Here is a 16,247-nt window from a genome sequence, read left to right on the forward strand (position 1 = left end):
AGGCTGCCTCATGATTTACTGTGGAACCTGGTAAGCATAAATTGAGTTGTTCTTACTCAGACTTATACTTTGAACAAGTGCCATGTCTCCACATAAGTTGTGCTTATTTGCCTTGAATTTGCTTTTAGTTCTTGTGAGCTAAGAGTTTATAAAGAAGTATGTATTCAATCTAAGATTACAAGAAATTATAAGAAAATATTTTGTAGATTGTACCTGTTGTTGCATGCTGTTGAATCGGTTCTGACTCATAGCAGCCTTATATGATAGAGTAGAATTGCCCCACAGGGTTTTCTAGGCTGTAATCTTGATGGGAACGGATCTCCACAGAGCCACTGGCTATGTTCTAACCGGCAACCTTTAAGTTAGCAGCCGAGCGTTAAGCCAGCACTCCCTCACATATGTATTATAAAACCCGTTGCTGTGAGGTCAATTCTGACTCATAGCGACCCTGTATGACAGAGTAGAACTGCCCCATAGGGTTTCGTAGGCTGAAATCTTTATGGAAGCAGACTGCCACATTTTTCTCCTGAGCAGTGGCTATTGGGTTCCAACTACCGACCTTTCTTTCAGTTAGCAGCCAAGTGCTTTAACCACTGTACCACCAAGGCTCCTTATATTATCCAAAAATCAAAAACCAGCTGCCATCAAGTCAGTTCCGACTCATAGCAACCCTACAGGTGAGAGTAGAACTGCCCTGTGGGGTTTCCAAGGAGCAGCTGGTGAATTCGAACTGCTGACCTTTTGGTTAGCAGCCAAACTCTTAACCCACAGTGCCGCTAGGGCCCCATTAGCTAATTATAAATTATTATAGCCAATTATTGTATTATAATACGTTTAGCTATTTATAATTTACGGAATATCTTTTTATAAATTGTCTCAGATTGAAATATATACTATTATTTTTAATAGCCTTTTTTTTTAAAGTGGGCTTTGATTTTGTTCCCCTTTGACTTTTCGTCTTTCTTGATAGGAATCTTAGTATTTAAAAAAAACTGTCTCTGTGGTAGCAGTAACTTACATTTGTAGAATGCTTTACGGTTTATAAAGTTCTTTAATACAGTTTGTCTTACTTGGTATTATGTTTTGGTATATCTCCTTTTAAAATTTAGAATACTTGTACCAGTGTTTATACAAAAGATAAAGCTGCTAAATGTAAAATTCCGGCCCTAGACCTTCTTATTAAGGTAATTTTGTTTCTATGTATATGCATTTTATATTAAACATACAACTTATAAAACATAAAACTAGATTTTGGGGTTTTGTTTTGGGTTGTGAGAGGTTGGAGGATAGGATCGGATCACATTGATACACACTTTCCAACCATTACCTGACAATACTCTGGTATTTTGTTCTCACACCTCTTTGGGTAGCCAAGGGAGAATTTTGGGTTGTGAGAGGAGTGAAGAGAGAAAGTAACTAGGGAAATTGCTGCTCTTCCATTTTTCACCCTTATACCCTTTGGTAAAACCTAATGCTACTAGGAATTGTCAAAAAATCAAAACACTTCATTGTATCTCAATTTTTTATAAAAATTGTTTTATAAAAACATGCTTCTAGTCAGTTCCAACTCATAGTGACCCTGTGCACAACAGAATGAAACACTGCCTAGTCCTGTTCCATGCTCATGATCATTGTTATGCTTGAGCCCATTGTTGCAGCCACTGTGTCATTCCATCTGGTTGAGGGTCTTCCTCTTTTTCACTGACCCTCTACTTTACCAAGCATGATGTTCTCCAGGGACTGGTCCCTCCTGGTAACATGTCCAAAGTATATGAGACGAAATCTCACCATCCTCGCTTCTAAAGAGCATTCTGGCTGTATTTCTTTCAAGACAGATTTATTCATTCTTTTGGCAGATTTATTCATTCCTTAGCAACAGGAATGGGTCTATATGTTGTATTGAAATGGTTCTCAGTACTCACCCTCACCTGCATCTCACTTTCACCTGCATCTCTCTTTTAGACTTCTTTAGGTCTGGTTCTACTGTAACACATGGGGTCAACATGAGTCAGAATTGACTTGATGGCCACAGGTTTCTTTTGGTTTGGGGTCTGGTTGGTCCTTGGTCTTGAGGACCTCTGAGAGAATGGTTCTAGTCATTTTGTTGGTTTCTTGGGAAGGTAAAATCAAGTCTTCCTGCTTTGTATCCAGTGGCCCTCTACTACCTACCTCAGATCCTACCTCCAAATAATCTGGCTAGATAAGAGTTTCAAGAGGCCTGTGTAACTTCCTTAAAGACACATGCTTCGACTCTGCTGTGTACACATGCACTGAGAGAGATGAAAGCCTTTTCTTTATTTTCCTCTTTAGTAAATGCTGATTTGTGTTCTTACAGTTACTTCAGATTGTGAGAAGTTCTAGACTCATGGAGGAATTCAAAGTTAGAGAATTATTTAGCAAATTTTATGGAGAACTTGCTTTGAAAACAAAGTTACCAGATACAGGTGAGATGCGTTTTAAACATTATTCTAAAATATTTTAACACATTAATATACATTTTTTTTAGTATAAAATTTAGTTTTCATCTATTAGGGTCCTTATATGTTTTAACGATGAATCCTTTTTGCTGAAAACAAACCAAAATGAAAATAAACAAAAACGATCTGTAATGATTTCTATTTATGAAAGTTTTAATCCTTACAAAATGATTCCTCTAAATAGAAAACACAACAGATTGCAGATACAGTTTAATTTACAACAGTGGATTAGTATTAAAACTCATCAGGAAGGATTCCATTATAAAGCACTAGATACTTTGTCTTATTGTGAAATTAGTTTGTCTCATTGTGAAATTATTTTTGAACTGAACAGCCTCTTATTTGCTAATTCACGTATTTTTGTTAGTTTAACTTATTTAAATGTAAGTTAGACCTTCATTTTTCTAAATTTTTTTTTTCAGTTTTAGAAAAAATATATGAGCTCCTAGGAGTATTAGGCGAAGTTCATCCTAGTGACATGGTAAATAATTCAGAAAAACTGTTCCGGGCTTTTTTGGGTGAACTTAAGACCCAGGTATGGTTTTGACTTTCTATAAACTATAGGATATTCTGCTTCCATGGACTTGAATGTGTTTTCTCTTTTAATGATATCTTTTTCAAACTCTCTTCTTAGATGACATCCACAGTAAGAGAGCCCAAACTGCCGGTTGTGGCAGGATGTCTGAAGGGCTTATCTTCACTGATGTGTAACTTCACTAAATCCATGGAGGAAGGTATTACTTTACTTCACTTGTATTCTTTCTCTATTCAAAAACTTTTAAGTCTCAACAGAATTGCCTGTTGTTTAGATTTGTGAACTTTTTGACTGGTTGTAGATTCACAAGCAGTTTGAAAAATAGTACAGAGAGAACCCATTTGCCCTTTACCAGTTTCCCCCATTGATGACACCTTTCCTAACTACAGTACAGTAGCACAGCCAGAATATTGACATTGATGTGATCCACCCATCTTACTCAGATTTCAAGTTTTACATGCGTGCATGTGTGTGTCTGTGTGTTTATTTAATTCTGTGCTGTATTATCACATCAGGGCTATGGACTAGTTTGAACCCTACCAAAAATTTGCATTTTTAACAAATTCTGTGCTGAGAATTTGCATTTCTAATATGTTCCCTGGAAGTTATACATAAGAATCACCTGAGGATCTTGTTAAAATGTAGATTCTGATTCAGTATGTTTAGGGTAGAAATGCCAATTCTGAGCAGGGAACTTGTTAGAAATGCAAATTCTCAGCAGGGGTTTGAACCAGAATGAACTGATTTGAAGCCCTGTATCACATGTGTAGCCTTGTATATCCACTACCACAGTCAAGATACTGAACAGTTCCATCAGCAGAGGGATCCTTCTCTAGTGACAGGCACCTTTCTAGTGGCAACCACTAATCTCTTTATCTCAAGAATGGCATATAAATGGACTCATAGTATGTAACTTTTTGAGGTTGGCTTTTTTCATGTGGCATAATTCCCTTGAGATCCATCCAAGTTGCTATGTATGCCAGTTCTTCCTTTTATTGGTGAATACTGTTCATAGTACGGGTATACTGCCATTTCTTTAACCATTCACTTGTTGAAGTACGTTTGATTTGGTTCCAGTTTTTGGATATTATGAACAAAGCTCCTGTGAACACTTATGTACAGGTTTTTGTGTGAATATTTAAGTTTTCATTTCTCTGAGATAGATGCCCAAGAGTGCAATTGCTGGGTCATATGATAAGCACATGTTTAGTTTTTTAAGAAACTGTCAGCTTTTCTAGAGTGACTGTACCATTTTACATTCCAGCCAGCAATGTATGAGTGTTGTGGTTTCTCCACATCTTTGCCAGCATTTGGTATTATCTCTATTTTTGTTCTAACCATTCTGATGGGTGTAGTGATACGTCATGTTGTTGTTGTTGTTGTTGTTGTTGTTAGGTGCCGTCTAGTCAGTTCCGACTCATAGTGACCCTGCGTACAACAGAATGAAACACTGCCCAGTCCTGTGCCATGCTCATGATCATTGTTATGCTTGAGCCCATTGTTGCAGCCACTGTCATTCCATCTCGTTGAGGGTCTTCTTCTTTTTCGTTGACCCTCTACTTTACCAAGCATGATGTCCTCCAGGGACTGGTCCTTCCTGGTAACATGTCCAAAGTATATGAGACGAAATCTCACCATCCTCGCTTCTAAAGAGCATTCTGGCTGTATTTCTTTCAAGACAGATTTATTCATTCTTTTGGCAGTCTGTGGTGTATTCAGTATTCTTTGCCAACACTGTAATTCAAAGACATCAGTTCTTTGGTCTTTCTTATTCACAGTCCAGCTTTTGCATGCATGTAAGGCAATTGAAAACACCTTGACTTGGGTCAGGTATACTTTAGTCCTTAAAGTGACATCTTTGCTTTTTAATACTATGTTGATTTTGGTATGTCATTATGGTTTTTTTTTTTTTTCCTTTTTTTAAATTCTTTTTTAGTTTACATATTTTTTAATTGTGAAAATATACACAACAAAATATTTGCCTATACAGCAAGTTCCACATTTATTTTTTCAGTGACATTGATTATGTTTTTCATGTTGTGTGACCATTATCCCTATCCTTTTCCAAAATATTCTACCACAAGTAAGATAAACTCAGTGACCCTTAAACAGAAACTTTCCCTTTCCCCCTCCTTCCCACCCTGTAGTAACCACTAATAATCTTTGGTTTCTGTGTATTTATTTCATATAAGTGAGATCATACAGTATTTGTCTTTTTGCGACTGACTTGCTTAACTCAATGTTTTCAAGGATCATCCATGTTGTAGCATGCATCAGAACTTCATTTCTCTTTATGGCTGAGTAATATTCCATTGTATGTATATACCATGTTTAGCTTATTCACTCATCTGTTGATGGACATTTTGATTGTTTCCACCGTTTGGCTGTTGTGTAAAGTGCTGCAGTGAACTTTGGTGTACAGGTTTCTATTTGCTTTCTGGTTTTCATTTCTTTTGGGTATATACCTAGGATTGGAATTGTTGGGTCATATGGTAGTTTTATGTCCAACTTATTGAGGAACTACCAAACTGTTTTCCACAGTGACTGTACCATTATACATTCCTACCAGCAATGGATGAGAGTTCCAGTTTCTCCACAACCTCACCAACACCCGTTGTTTTCTGATCATTTGATCATTGCCATTCTAATGTGGGTGAGGGGATATCTCACTGTGATTTTGATTTACATTTCCGTAGTGGGTAATGACCTGGTGATCTGCTCTGGTAAAGATTACAGCCTGGGAAACCCTATGGGGCAGTTCTAAGTTCTACTGTGTCATATAGGGTCACTGAGAGTTGGAGTCGACGCAGTGGCCTGCAACAACAGCAACAACACAGCAGTGGCTACTGATCTTGAACATCTTTTCATGGGCTTGTTGGCCATTTGAATATTCTCTTTGGTTAGTTGTTTGTTCAGGTTCTTTGCCTGTTGTTTGATTGGATTGTTTGTCTTTTTGTTGTGTCAAAGAAGAAAATCTTGTACTCTGATAAGAGTAAGATCAAAGAGTTTTATTGAGGAATAGCAACTTGAGTTGGTCAGTACATAGTGAAAGTAAAAAGTGCTCTGCCATTCTGAAAAAGGGCAAAGTTTTTATACATGGTGTTCAGCGTGACAATATGACAGACATTTAAAAAAAAAAATTCTTCATTTGGTTAATCTGTTTTCTGACAAAAATTTCTTAGTAACAGTTTGAGTAAGCAGTTTTCAAGGACGTTTTCATTACATGCTTCCTGGGACATTCTTTGTACACATTTTCCCAGAAAAACCACTTCTCCTTCATCCCCTCCCTTGTTTGCCTAAGAGTGGTTCATGGTAACCCATTATAGAGAGCCTGCTCTGAATGCTTCTGTTTGAATTTTTGCTAGCACATTCCCCCTTTCAGGCCTCCACTAGGGGCCACTGATCACCCACAATTGAGTATCCTTTCTTCTGCTTTCTTGAAGGGCTTTGGTCAATAAAAATTATTTTCTTCACCTTGCTGAGCTCATAGGCCTCGTCTTTAGGATGATTGAATCTTTAGTGAGGTTATGGCAGCAGGCAGGGAGGGCCAGATGGGAGGAACAAATTCAGAACAAACTCAGGCAACAGCAGTCAATACAAAATACCCAGGGAAACAAGATTGGTCCTCTTCATTAGTCTAGATGCTGGTAAGGGCTTTAAGAATAGAACTTAAACTAAAAGGAGGTACCCACATAATATGTGGTAAAATGTCCAGTTGGGGTTTAGGGTCAGTTTTCTTCCAAGAATTCAGCTTCCTTGAAATACATTACTCTTTGCATAGTTAGTGGAGTTTCATTTTGGTTGCAGGCATTAGATAAGCATTTCATACAACGTTTGATTAATACTACAATGATGAGTTAAAAAAAAGTGAAAGAATTAAGCCAGTTATACTATGAAATGCAGCCAGGAGCCAATACCTTTTGGTAACCAACTAAAGATATCTAGAAAATGAGAGTCAGGCATAAGAGGTATTAAATGCAGCGAAGTAGCTTTTTGGTGAATTTTCCTGATGTCTTGTTCTACTTCTCCAGTGGTATTTAGCCAAATGTGCAGGAGGTATTAGCAATAGCACAAACCCCTCCCTGCTGGGCTAGAAGGAAATCAAGAGCTATTCTGTTGTGTAGTACCACCTTAGCAAGAGGTTCTAAAGATCTTTGCTGAGCAGCCATTCTGTCTGCAGCGTCATCTGCAGTCTGAGCCAGGGTGGCAGATAAGTTATGAATGGATTTCTTAAGTTGGGTAATATCATGATCGGGTAAAAGTGCTCGAAGGAACACCCATCCTAATCCAGGTTTATCAGCTATTGGATTATGGTCTAACATAGAGTCTCTCTTAATTTGAACACCAGTCCAATGTATATTTTCAGTATAAGAATGGATATTTATGGAAACTCCTAAGACACCTAGTGTGCATTGCGCTTTCGTCCTTCAACCATCCAAGCAGGGCAATTCCCAATCATAGGGGCTGTCGTCTGGTTTGAATCTTCTACTGTGCTATAATTCGAACCTCCACATAAAAATACATATCAAAGAGGAGCACAAATCATATTGTTTCTGGTATAATTGTCCAGGAAAGGAATAGTTTCGTTAACCTGCTTAAGCCAATTTTTGGTAAGGGAATTGTTACAAAGCAACAATCGCCCTAATCTCACTGGGCTCCAGAGCTTAGTACAAAGAGGGGACAAGTTATTTAAATCAGTCTCTTTTCCCCATAAGCAGTTGGTTAGCTTGGTTGCACTTTGGGACAAACTCATGAAGTACCTAGGAGAATTAGCAAGGTGGAGTGGGAAAGTAGTATCATTTAGGCAGTTCTTCTGAAATCTGTGACAACTGGAAAATGATTTTATCTTAGAACAATTTGATCTTCTTTCCATGATATGAGTTAGGCTGAAGCATAGTACCTGAGGTTGGGCTAACAATCCAGGGGGATGCCACTGCCTAACATGTGGCTCGCTTAAAGGTAATGTTAAGATTGATAGTAGCATTGGGTACAAGACTATAATTCAATATAGGAAATGCTTAATAGATCTGAATTTTCATGCCCAGATTGCAGCTGGAGATGACAGATCAAATTGCTGGCACTAGCTACTGATCGAGCTGGTTTAATAAATGCATTCCCTTCCCGGGCTAAGTTAATAAATGCATTCCCTTCCCATGCAGTGGAAGACGCCACTGAATACAGAAAACTAAAAATTAAATGGACCTTCTTGTTGGATAAAATTACCAATGAAAAAGACCACAAGTGTGAAATAAAGCTAATAATATAAGAATAGCTACAATTATAAAGCATAATCCACAAAATCAGCAGGGTTCATGGAGTCTTGCTCCATGATCTTGGGATCAGCTGTCTACCTCAGATGTTGTCTGCTTCTGGCCACTAGTGCATTTTAAAGTGATTTTTACTTCTCCAGAGGTATGACAAGTCCACAGGGGTGTCTTGGCCTTCTTTAGTTGTGACAAATGGATCCAGGTTTTAACTCCCTGTAATTTGGCAATAACATGGATTAGTAAGAAGAACTAGATACAGCCCTCTCCATCGAGGTTCCAGTGAGTCTTAATTGATATATTTTCCAATATACATAGTCTTCTAGGACAATGTTAGGCAGATTGTGGGATTCTAATCTGGGTCATCAAAGGTTTCTGTAACTTGTGAAAAATATTCTATAGAGTATTGGATTAAAGATTGACAGTATTTTAATAATTCAGGTTGAACAGTGTTAGAGTCAGTATAGGCAACATGAGGGAGGGCCATAGGTTTTCTAGTAAATATCTCATATGGAGTAAGTTTGTGGGATTCGAATAGTGTAGATCTTAAGTTCAAAAGGCCTAAAGGAAGGACCTTAATACAGGATAAATTTAGGGCCTCACAAAGCTTGGCTAACTGAGTTTTTATTATACCATTAGTCCTTTCCATTAGGCCAGCAGATTAGGGTTGATAGGGGCAATGTAATCTCTCATAGATGGGGAAAATTGCACGTATTTCTTGAGTGACTTGGCTAGTGAACTGGGTCCCTCTATCACTACAAAGAGTCTTCAGTGATCCCCAGGTAGGGATGATGTTTTCAAGAAGTTTTTTAGCTGCAAAGGCCGCACGCAGTTGCATAGTGGCAGGGGAAAGCCTCCATCCAGTGTGAAAATCTACAAGTCATCACTAATATGTATTTATAACTGTTGGAGGGTTGGAGCTGAATGAAATCCAGCTGCCATTCAAGCATAAGCCCAGGGGGCAAGGGGTATCGTCCAGGTAGGACTTCAGGATACTTTCTGGAATTGTGGCAAGGGCAAAGGGGGCAGTGGGAGACACCGTGTTCGGGATCTTCAAAAAATTTTCCCCACCAATATTTCTTTAGAGTCTCAATCATTTTATCTTGTCCCACGTGAAACCCTTCATGTAATGTCCATGTCATAGGAGTATGTAAAAATTTGGGTAACACAGGTTTCCTTTTCTTTTTTTTTAATTAAAATTTTTTAATTTTATTGTGCTTTAGGTGAAAGTTTGCAGCTCAAGTTAGTTTCTCATTCAAAAATTTATACACATATTGTTTGTGACATTGGTTGCAGTCCCCACAATGTGACAGCACTCTCCCTCTTTCTGCCCAGGTATCCTATGTCTTTTTGTCCAGTTCCAGTCCCTTCCTGCCTTGTCTTGCTTTTGGGCAGGAGTTGCCTGTTTGGTCTCATATACTTGATTGAACTAAGAAGCATGTTTCTCACTTGTGTTATTGTTTGTTTCATAGGCCTGTCTAATCTTTGAAAAGTGGTCTTTGGGAGTGGTTTCAGTTCTGAGTTAGTAGTGTCCAGGGGTGATAGTCTTGGGGGTTCCTCCAGTCTCTATCAGATGAGTTAGTCTGTTTTATTTTTTCTTTTTTTTTTGTGAATTTGGATTTTGTTCTACATTTTTCTCCTGCTTTGTCCGGAGCTCTGTCATGATCCCTGTCAGAGCGGTCAGTGATGTTACCCGGGCACCATTTAATTCTTCTGGGCTCAGGCTGGTGGAGACTGTGGTTCGTGTGATCCTTGAGTCCTTTGGGCTAATATTTTCCTTGTGTTTCTGGTTTTCTTCATTCTCCTTTGCTCCAGATTGTATGGGACCGATGGATGTATTTTAGATGGCTGCTTGCAAGCTTTTAATATCCCAGACACTAGTCACCAAAGTAGGATGTAGAAAATTTTCTTTATGAACTATGTTATGCCAGTTGACCTAGATGCCCCCTGAGATGCCCCCTGAGACATGTTCCCCAGTGCTCAGCCCCAGCAGCTTAGTCTGTGAAGGTGTTTGGATGTGTCTAGGAAACTTCTAAAACTTTGCCTTGGTCAAGTTGTGCTGACTTCCCCTGTATCGTGTGTGCTTTTCCTTCAACAAAGTTGACACTTGTCTACTATCTAGTTAGTGATTTCCCCTCTCCTTCTCACCCTTGTAACCCATCAAATAATGTTTTTTCTGTGTGTGAACAGTTTCTTGAGTTCTTGTAATAGTGGTCTCATACAATATTTGTCCTTTTGTAATTGACTTATTTCACTCAGCATAATGCCCTTCAGATTTAGCCATGTTGTGAGGTGTTTCACGGATTCATCATTGTTGTTTCTCGTTGTGTAGGATTCTACTGTGTGTGTGTACCATAATTTGTTTATCCATTGATTTGTTGATGGGCACTTAGGTTGTTTCCATCTTTCTGCTATTGTGAATAGTGCTGCAATGAACATGGGTGTACATATGTCTATTTGTGTGATAGCTCTTACTTCTCTAGGATATATTCCTAGGAGTGGGATTTCTGGATCCTGTGGTATTTCTATTTCTAGCTTTTTAAGGAGTGTCATATTTTTTTCCATCACAGGTTTCTGATTAGGTCCAGTCTATAATTTAGTGGCAGTATCTTGTCAACAACCTGCCTTTCTCCATATTTTAGCCTCATCTATTTAGGCTAATTGTTAGTGCTTTAAAAGTTTTTCTGAAGTTAATTCATAAAGGTTGTGGCCATCGGTAAACAAGTTCAAGGGGTCCTTTATTCATCGTGAGGGCAATAGTAATTTTAGAAGCAACTTGTTTTGCTGCATTGTCAGCAAGTGTGTTTCCTCTAATCTTTTAAGTTTGGGGTACGTTTTGGCTGAGGAGCTTGTATTTTTATTATAGCAGTTTCAGGGAGGAGTAGCAGAGCATGTAAAAGGTCTGCCACTACAATTCCATTTTTATGGCAGTCCCAGGAAAAGTTAAAAATCCTTTGTTTCTGTAACATACCAAAATCACTTACAACCCCAGTATAATACTGAGAATCAGTATAAATAATAACAGACTTTCATGACACTAGCTTACAAGCTCTAGTAAACCAAAACCCATTGCCGTTGAGTAGATTCTGACTCAGTGACCCTATAGGACAGAGTAGAACTGCCTTCTAGGGTTTCCAAGGAGTGGCTGGTGGATTTGCACTGCCGACCTTTTGCTTAGCAGCCAAACTCTGAACCACTGTGCCACCAGGGTTCCTCACAAGCTCCAGTAAGGGCGATCAGTTCAGCTTGCTGGGCAGGAAGAATTTGATTCTTAAGGACTTCAGTAGAATATGTGATGGCATATCTAGCCTGGTAATGAGAGCTAAGGAGCCTTGGTGGTGCAGTGGGTTAAGCACTCGGTTGCCAGCTGAAAGGTCAGAGGTTGCACTCCAACAGCTGCTCCATGGAAGAAAGGTGTGGCAGTCTGCTTCCGTAACGATTCACAGCCTTGGAAACCTCATAGTGCAGTTCTACTCTGTCCTAGAGGGTCACTGTGAGTCAGAATCAACTTGACGGCAATGGATTTAACGAGAGCTAGCAGAATTTGGTTTTAAGTAGGAGCTGTCCACAAACAAAACTAAATTGTGATTAGTTAAAGGAGTCTTTCTTTAATCTTTTTGTGGAGTCAGAAGTTGTTCAGTTAAACCCAGGCATTTATGCATAGGGTAATTATCGTCAGTTTCACGGATAAGGGTGGTTGGAGTTATACAAGTTACAGAATGTAGTCTAACATTAGATGATGCCAGGAGAACTTCATAAAAGTGAGCTGATTGGTGAAAAAGTGTTGAGTCAAAGCACAGTTAAGTATGGCAGATACAGCATGGGGCCCATAAATGTCTGAAAAATTTCCCAGCACTATATCTGTGGTGCTTTCCACTAATTTGGCTCTAGCAGCTACAGCCCGGGGACAGGGAGGGTATCTTTTACCTACAGGGTCAAGCTGTAGGCTGTAATAGCTTACAGGTCTTTGATATCATCCGTGTTTCTGGGTCAATATGCCTAAAGTGTTTCCAGACACTTCATGTACAAATAAAGAAAAATCTAGGTGATAGTTGGGAAAACCTAGATCAGGTGTTTGTTTTAAAGCGCCTTTTAATTTATCTAGAACGTCCACATCTTCTGGTGAAATTCGGAGTGAATCTGGTTCAGAGACCTTTAATATTTATATAACGTTTGGGTCAGCAAAGAAGAATTAGGAATCCAAGTCCTAAAATAGCCACAAAGTCCTAAAAAGCCTCGTATACCCGTTTCTTTGTTCTAGGAGTAGGGAAAGCAAAAATGGCCTCCTTTCGTTTAGGGTTGATAGAGATACCTTCTGCAGAGATTATGTGGCCCAAATATTTGACAGAAGGTTGGGACAATTGTAACTTCTCTTTGGAAACTTTATGTCCACTAACAGCCAAATGCCTTAACAAAGCTACACTATCGTCAGTGGAAGTTGAGCATACTAATAAATCATCAACGTGTTGTAGCAATTTGGACTTGTTCGTGAACTGCAAAGGCTGCAAGTCTGCATGGAGAATTTGGGAAAAAAAAGTGGGAGATTCAGTAAATCCCTGGGGCATTATAGTCCAGGTGAATTGTTGATTTTCCCAGGTGAAAGCAAACAAATATTGGCTTTCAGCTTGCACAGGAATACTAAAAAAAGCACTGCAGAGATCAACAATTGTAGTATGTGTGGCAGTCAGAGGGATATTGGAAAGCAGAAAGTGAGAGTTTGAGACTACTGGAAACGTAGGAATAACAATGCTAGGTTATTATGGCACGCAAATGCTGAACAAACCTCCACTTCTGTTGTTTGGTTTTTTCACAGGAAGAACAGGCGTATTGCAAGGGCTGGTGCAGGGGACAATCAAGCCTTTAGAAAGGAAATCTAGTATAATGGGAGCTAGTCCCTCCTTAGCTTCTAGTTTAAGGGGACACTGAGGAGTCTTTAGCAAGGGTATAGATGTATCTGTTTGAATCTTGATTGATTCTGCTGACAAAAAACTTGGACCACATCAGTAGATGTGGTGGCCCATAAGGTTTCAGGAATTAAAGAATTTAAGGGAGAAGAGGGCTAGATTGAGTTGAATCATCATTATGTGTGACCAGCGCTTGCAATTAGCAAGCAGCCTCTTCCTTTTGAATCTATTCTAATTGAAAACCTGTGTCAGCAAATTTTGGGACATTGGGCAAACTTAATGATATTTTCCCCTTTTCAGTAAATTGCAAATGACAATTCCATTTAGAGATCTTCTTCAGGGGGACGATCTCAGCCGAACAAATTGACAGGGATATAAGGACAAAGCAAAAAAGGGTGTAAGTCTTCAATAGGAATGAGAGATATTGGAATGGGTTGAGAATGAATCAGTATTCGCTCTTGATTGGTAACCTGCATACCTTTGAGGTTTTTGTGCTTCAGGGCAGGGGCTTTTGCAAGATAGTGGGGTTAATAGCAGATAGGGTGGATCCAGCGTGAATCAAATATTGGCAAGTTTCTTCATTAATGTTTACAATAGTTTCCCCTTGTGGGTTAAGTACCACCATAGGAAAAGTCCCTTTTGTGTCCCAGAAATGCCTTCATTCCATATCATGTTGAAGGACATCTTGTTGCAGAGTTTTCTTTTTTTTTAATTTCTAGCATTCATTTTTCCACTTACAAGATTTCTTACAGTAGTGGCAGATGCCAGCCTTGAAAGAATTAGAAAGTTTGGCATTTTTCTTTTGATTTGGGGACTGTAATTGTTGCAACTAGAGAGCCATCAATTTCTTAGCCTTTTTATCCCTTTCAGCCTTAAGAGTCTGGGAAAGTTTATAAGCCAAATTGGTCAGTTTCACAATGAAGTCTGTTTCCCAGTCCAGTCAATACCGCTTAACCAAGGCTGAGATTTCAGGTTTTAATTCAGCTATGAAAACAGCATTAAAAGCTCCAGTTGTACCCAGAGCAGATAAGGTAAGACCAGAGTGTTCAGAAAACTTTTGAAGCAGTCTGGTTTGATAATCATAAACATTCTCATTTTTATTCTGTTTACAAGAATGAATTTTTTTCCTATTAATTACTGCGGGAATGGCTTTGGGAATAGCCTCAAGTAATCACTTACCTGTTGCTTGAGTATCCTCAAACAGCTCAGTGGCTGTCTTACCTTATTTAAAGCTAAAGTATTTTGGGAATATTTCCATTCAGCATTTTCTAACCATACTTGAGCTTCTCCAGGCCCATTTATTATATGGATTAGTTGAAACAAATTTGGGAACCGAGGTTGGTAAGCTTCAGGAAGAATTTTAAATTCCTCAGCAAACTTGTAAGGGTTGTCCTGTAATTTTGGAAAACTGTTCACAGTGCTGCATAATTCTAAGTGAGTCCAGGGAATAAAGATAACACTGGGAGACTCCTCAGTATCCATAGGGTGGATCTTAAAGGGTATTTTCGGTAAAGGTTTCTTAGTTGGTTTCTCAGGAAAAAAAGGAAGCTCAGACAGAGTGTTATTGTAGGAATAGGAGGGTAAGCAGAGGTATATAGGAGAGACAGACTGCATAGGGACAGATGGAGCAGGAGTAGAGTTCTGTCACTGTAGCTTCTTATTTTGTTTCATTCAGTCAGGAACAGTATCCTGCAGGAAAGCAATTTTGCTGTCTTGATATCTTTTAGAGTTCTCTAAACACCTATGAAAATAGGCATCTGTCTTAGTTATCTAGTGCTGCTGTTAACAGAAATACAAGTGGATGTCTTTAACAGAGTAATTTATTTTCTCACAGTCTAGGAGGCTAGAAGTCCGAATTCAGGGTGCTAGCTCCAGGATGAGGCTTTCTCTTTCTGTTGGCTCTGGGGGAAAGCCCTTGTCATCAGTCTCACCCAGCTGAGGAGCTTCTCATCGCAGAGACCCCGGGTCCAAAGGATGCGCTATTCTCCTGGCTCTTGTTTCTTGGTGTTATGAGGTCCCCTTGTCTCTCTGCTCACTTCTCTCTTTTATATCTCAAAAGAGATTGACTTAAGACACAGCCTAATCTTGTAGATTGAGTCCTGCCTCATTAAAATAACTGCCTCTAATCCTGCCTCATTAACATCAAAGAGGTAGGATTTACAACGTATAGGAAAATCACATCAGATGACAAAGTGGTGGACAGTCACACAATACTGGGAATCATGGCCTAGCCAAGTTGATACACATTTTTGGGGGACACAATTCAATCCATAACAGCATCTCACTGAGGTTGTTTAATCCGGGAGCCCTTATTTTCCAATTTACTGCACAGAAAAACTAGGTAAATCCCCAAAGTGGTCACTAATTTTCCAAACTATCTTTGGTGAGGTCATACCAAAGAAATAAGAACATACACGTTAAAGGACCAAAGTGTATGTTCATATAGTGGACAGGAGTCCTGGAGAGAGGCTGTGATGTGCCCTTAGAACTGACATTTCCCATTTTTCTTCTGAAAGATAGTAAAAACTTTTTTGCGACTACAAAAACAAATCCTTCAATAAAACTTGATGAGTTACAATGAAAAGGAGTGGAGCTCAGATTTGAGAGGTTATTTACCTTGAGATGAGTCCTAAGGGTCCGTGGAGACAGCCCAAATGGCTCAGCTTGTATTGGAGCCCAAGTCCACGGTACCTTGGGAGTTACTGAAAGCAATGCACCTTCAAAATCCCGCTTCTGACACCAAATATGACAAAGAAGGAAATCTCGTACTCTGATAGGAATAAGAACAAAGAGTTTTATTGAGGAATAGCAACTCTATTTGGGCAGCACACAGTAAAAGTACAAAGTACTCTGTGCTTCTGATAAAGCGCAGAGTTTTTATACACAGGGTTCAGCGTGACCAATACCACAGACATGTTAAAAAAAAAAATCTTTTTTCATGTGGCTGATCTATTTTTTGGCATACATTTTTTTTTTTTAAATTTTTTTTATTGTACTTTAGATGAAGGTTTACAGAACAAATAGTTTCTCATTAAACAGTCAGTACACATATTGTTTTATGACATTG

At 38.9% G+C, this 16,247-nt stretch overlaps 1 protein-coding gene across 3 annotated transcripts in view; it reads left to right on the forward strand.

The window, feature by feature from the left end:
- Positions 1-16,247, forward strand: part of PRKDC (protein kinase, DNA-activated, catalytic subunit) — a 362,155-nt gene that overhangs the window by 3,517 nt on the left and 342,391 nt on the right. For 2 of the 3 annotated variants that reach the window (XR_002823982.1, XM_004375604.2), the window contains exons 4-7: positions 1,110-1,184; positions 2,336-2,444; positions 2,900-3,012; positions 3,112-3,211. Coding sequence is in view for 2 of the 3 variants with exons in the window: in XM_004375604.2 (XP_004375661.1) it covers positions 1,110-1,184; positions 2,336-2,444; positions 2,900-3,012; positions 3,112-3,211 (397 nt within the window). In the remaining variant the exon portion in view is untranslated. The remainder of the gene's footprint in view (positions 1-1,109; positions 1,185-2,335; positions 2,445-2,899; positions 3,013-3,111; positions 3,212-16,247) is intronic. The other variant, XM_023730648.1, reaches the window with a different exon arrangement.

Source organism: Trichechus manatus, unplaced genomic scaffold (genome assembly GCF_000243295.1).
Source record: "Trichechus manatus latirostris isolate Lorelei unplaced genomic scaffold, TriManLat1.0 scaffold00038, whole genome shotgun sequence".
Classification (NCBI taxonomy): Eukaryota; Metazoa; Chordata; class Mammalia; order Sirenia; family Trichechidae; genus Trichechus; species Trichechus manatus.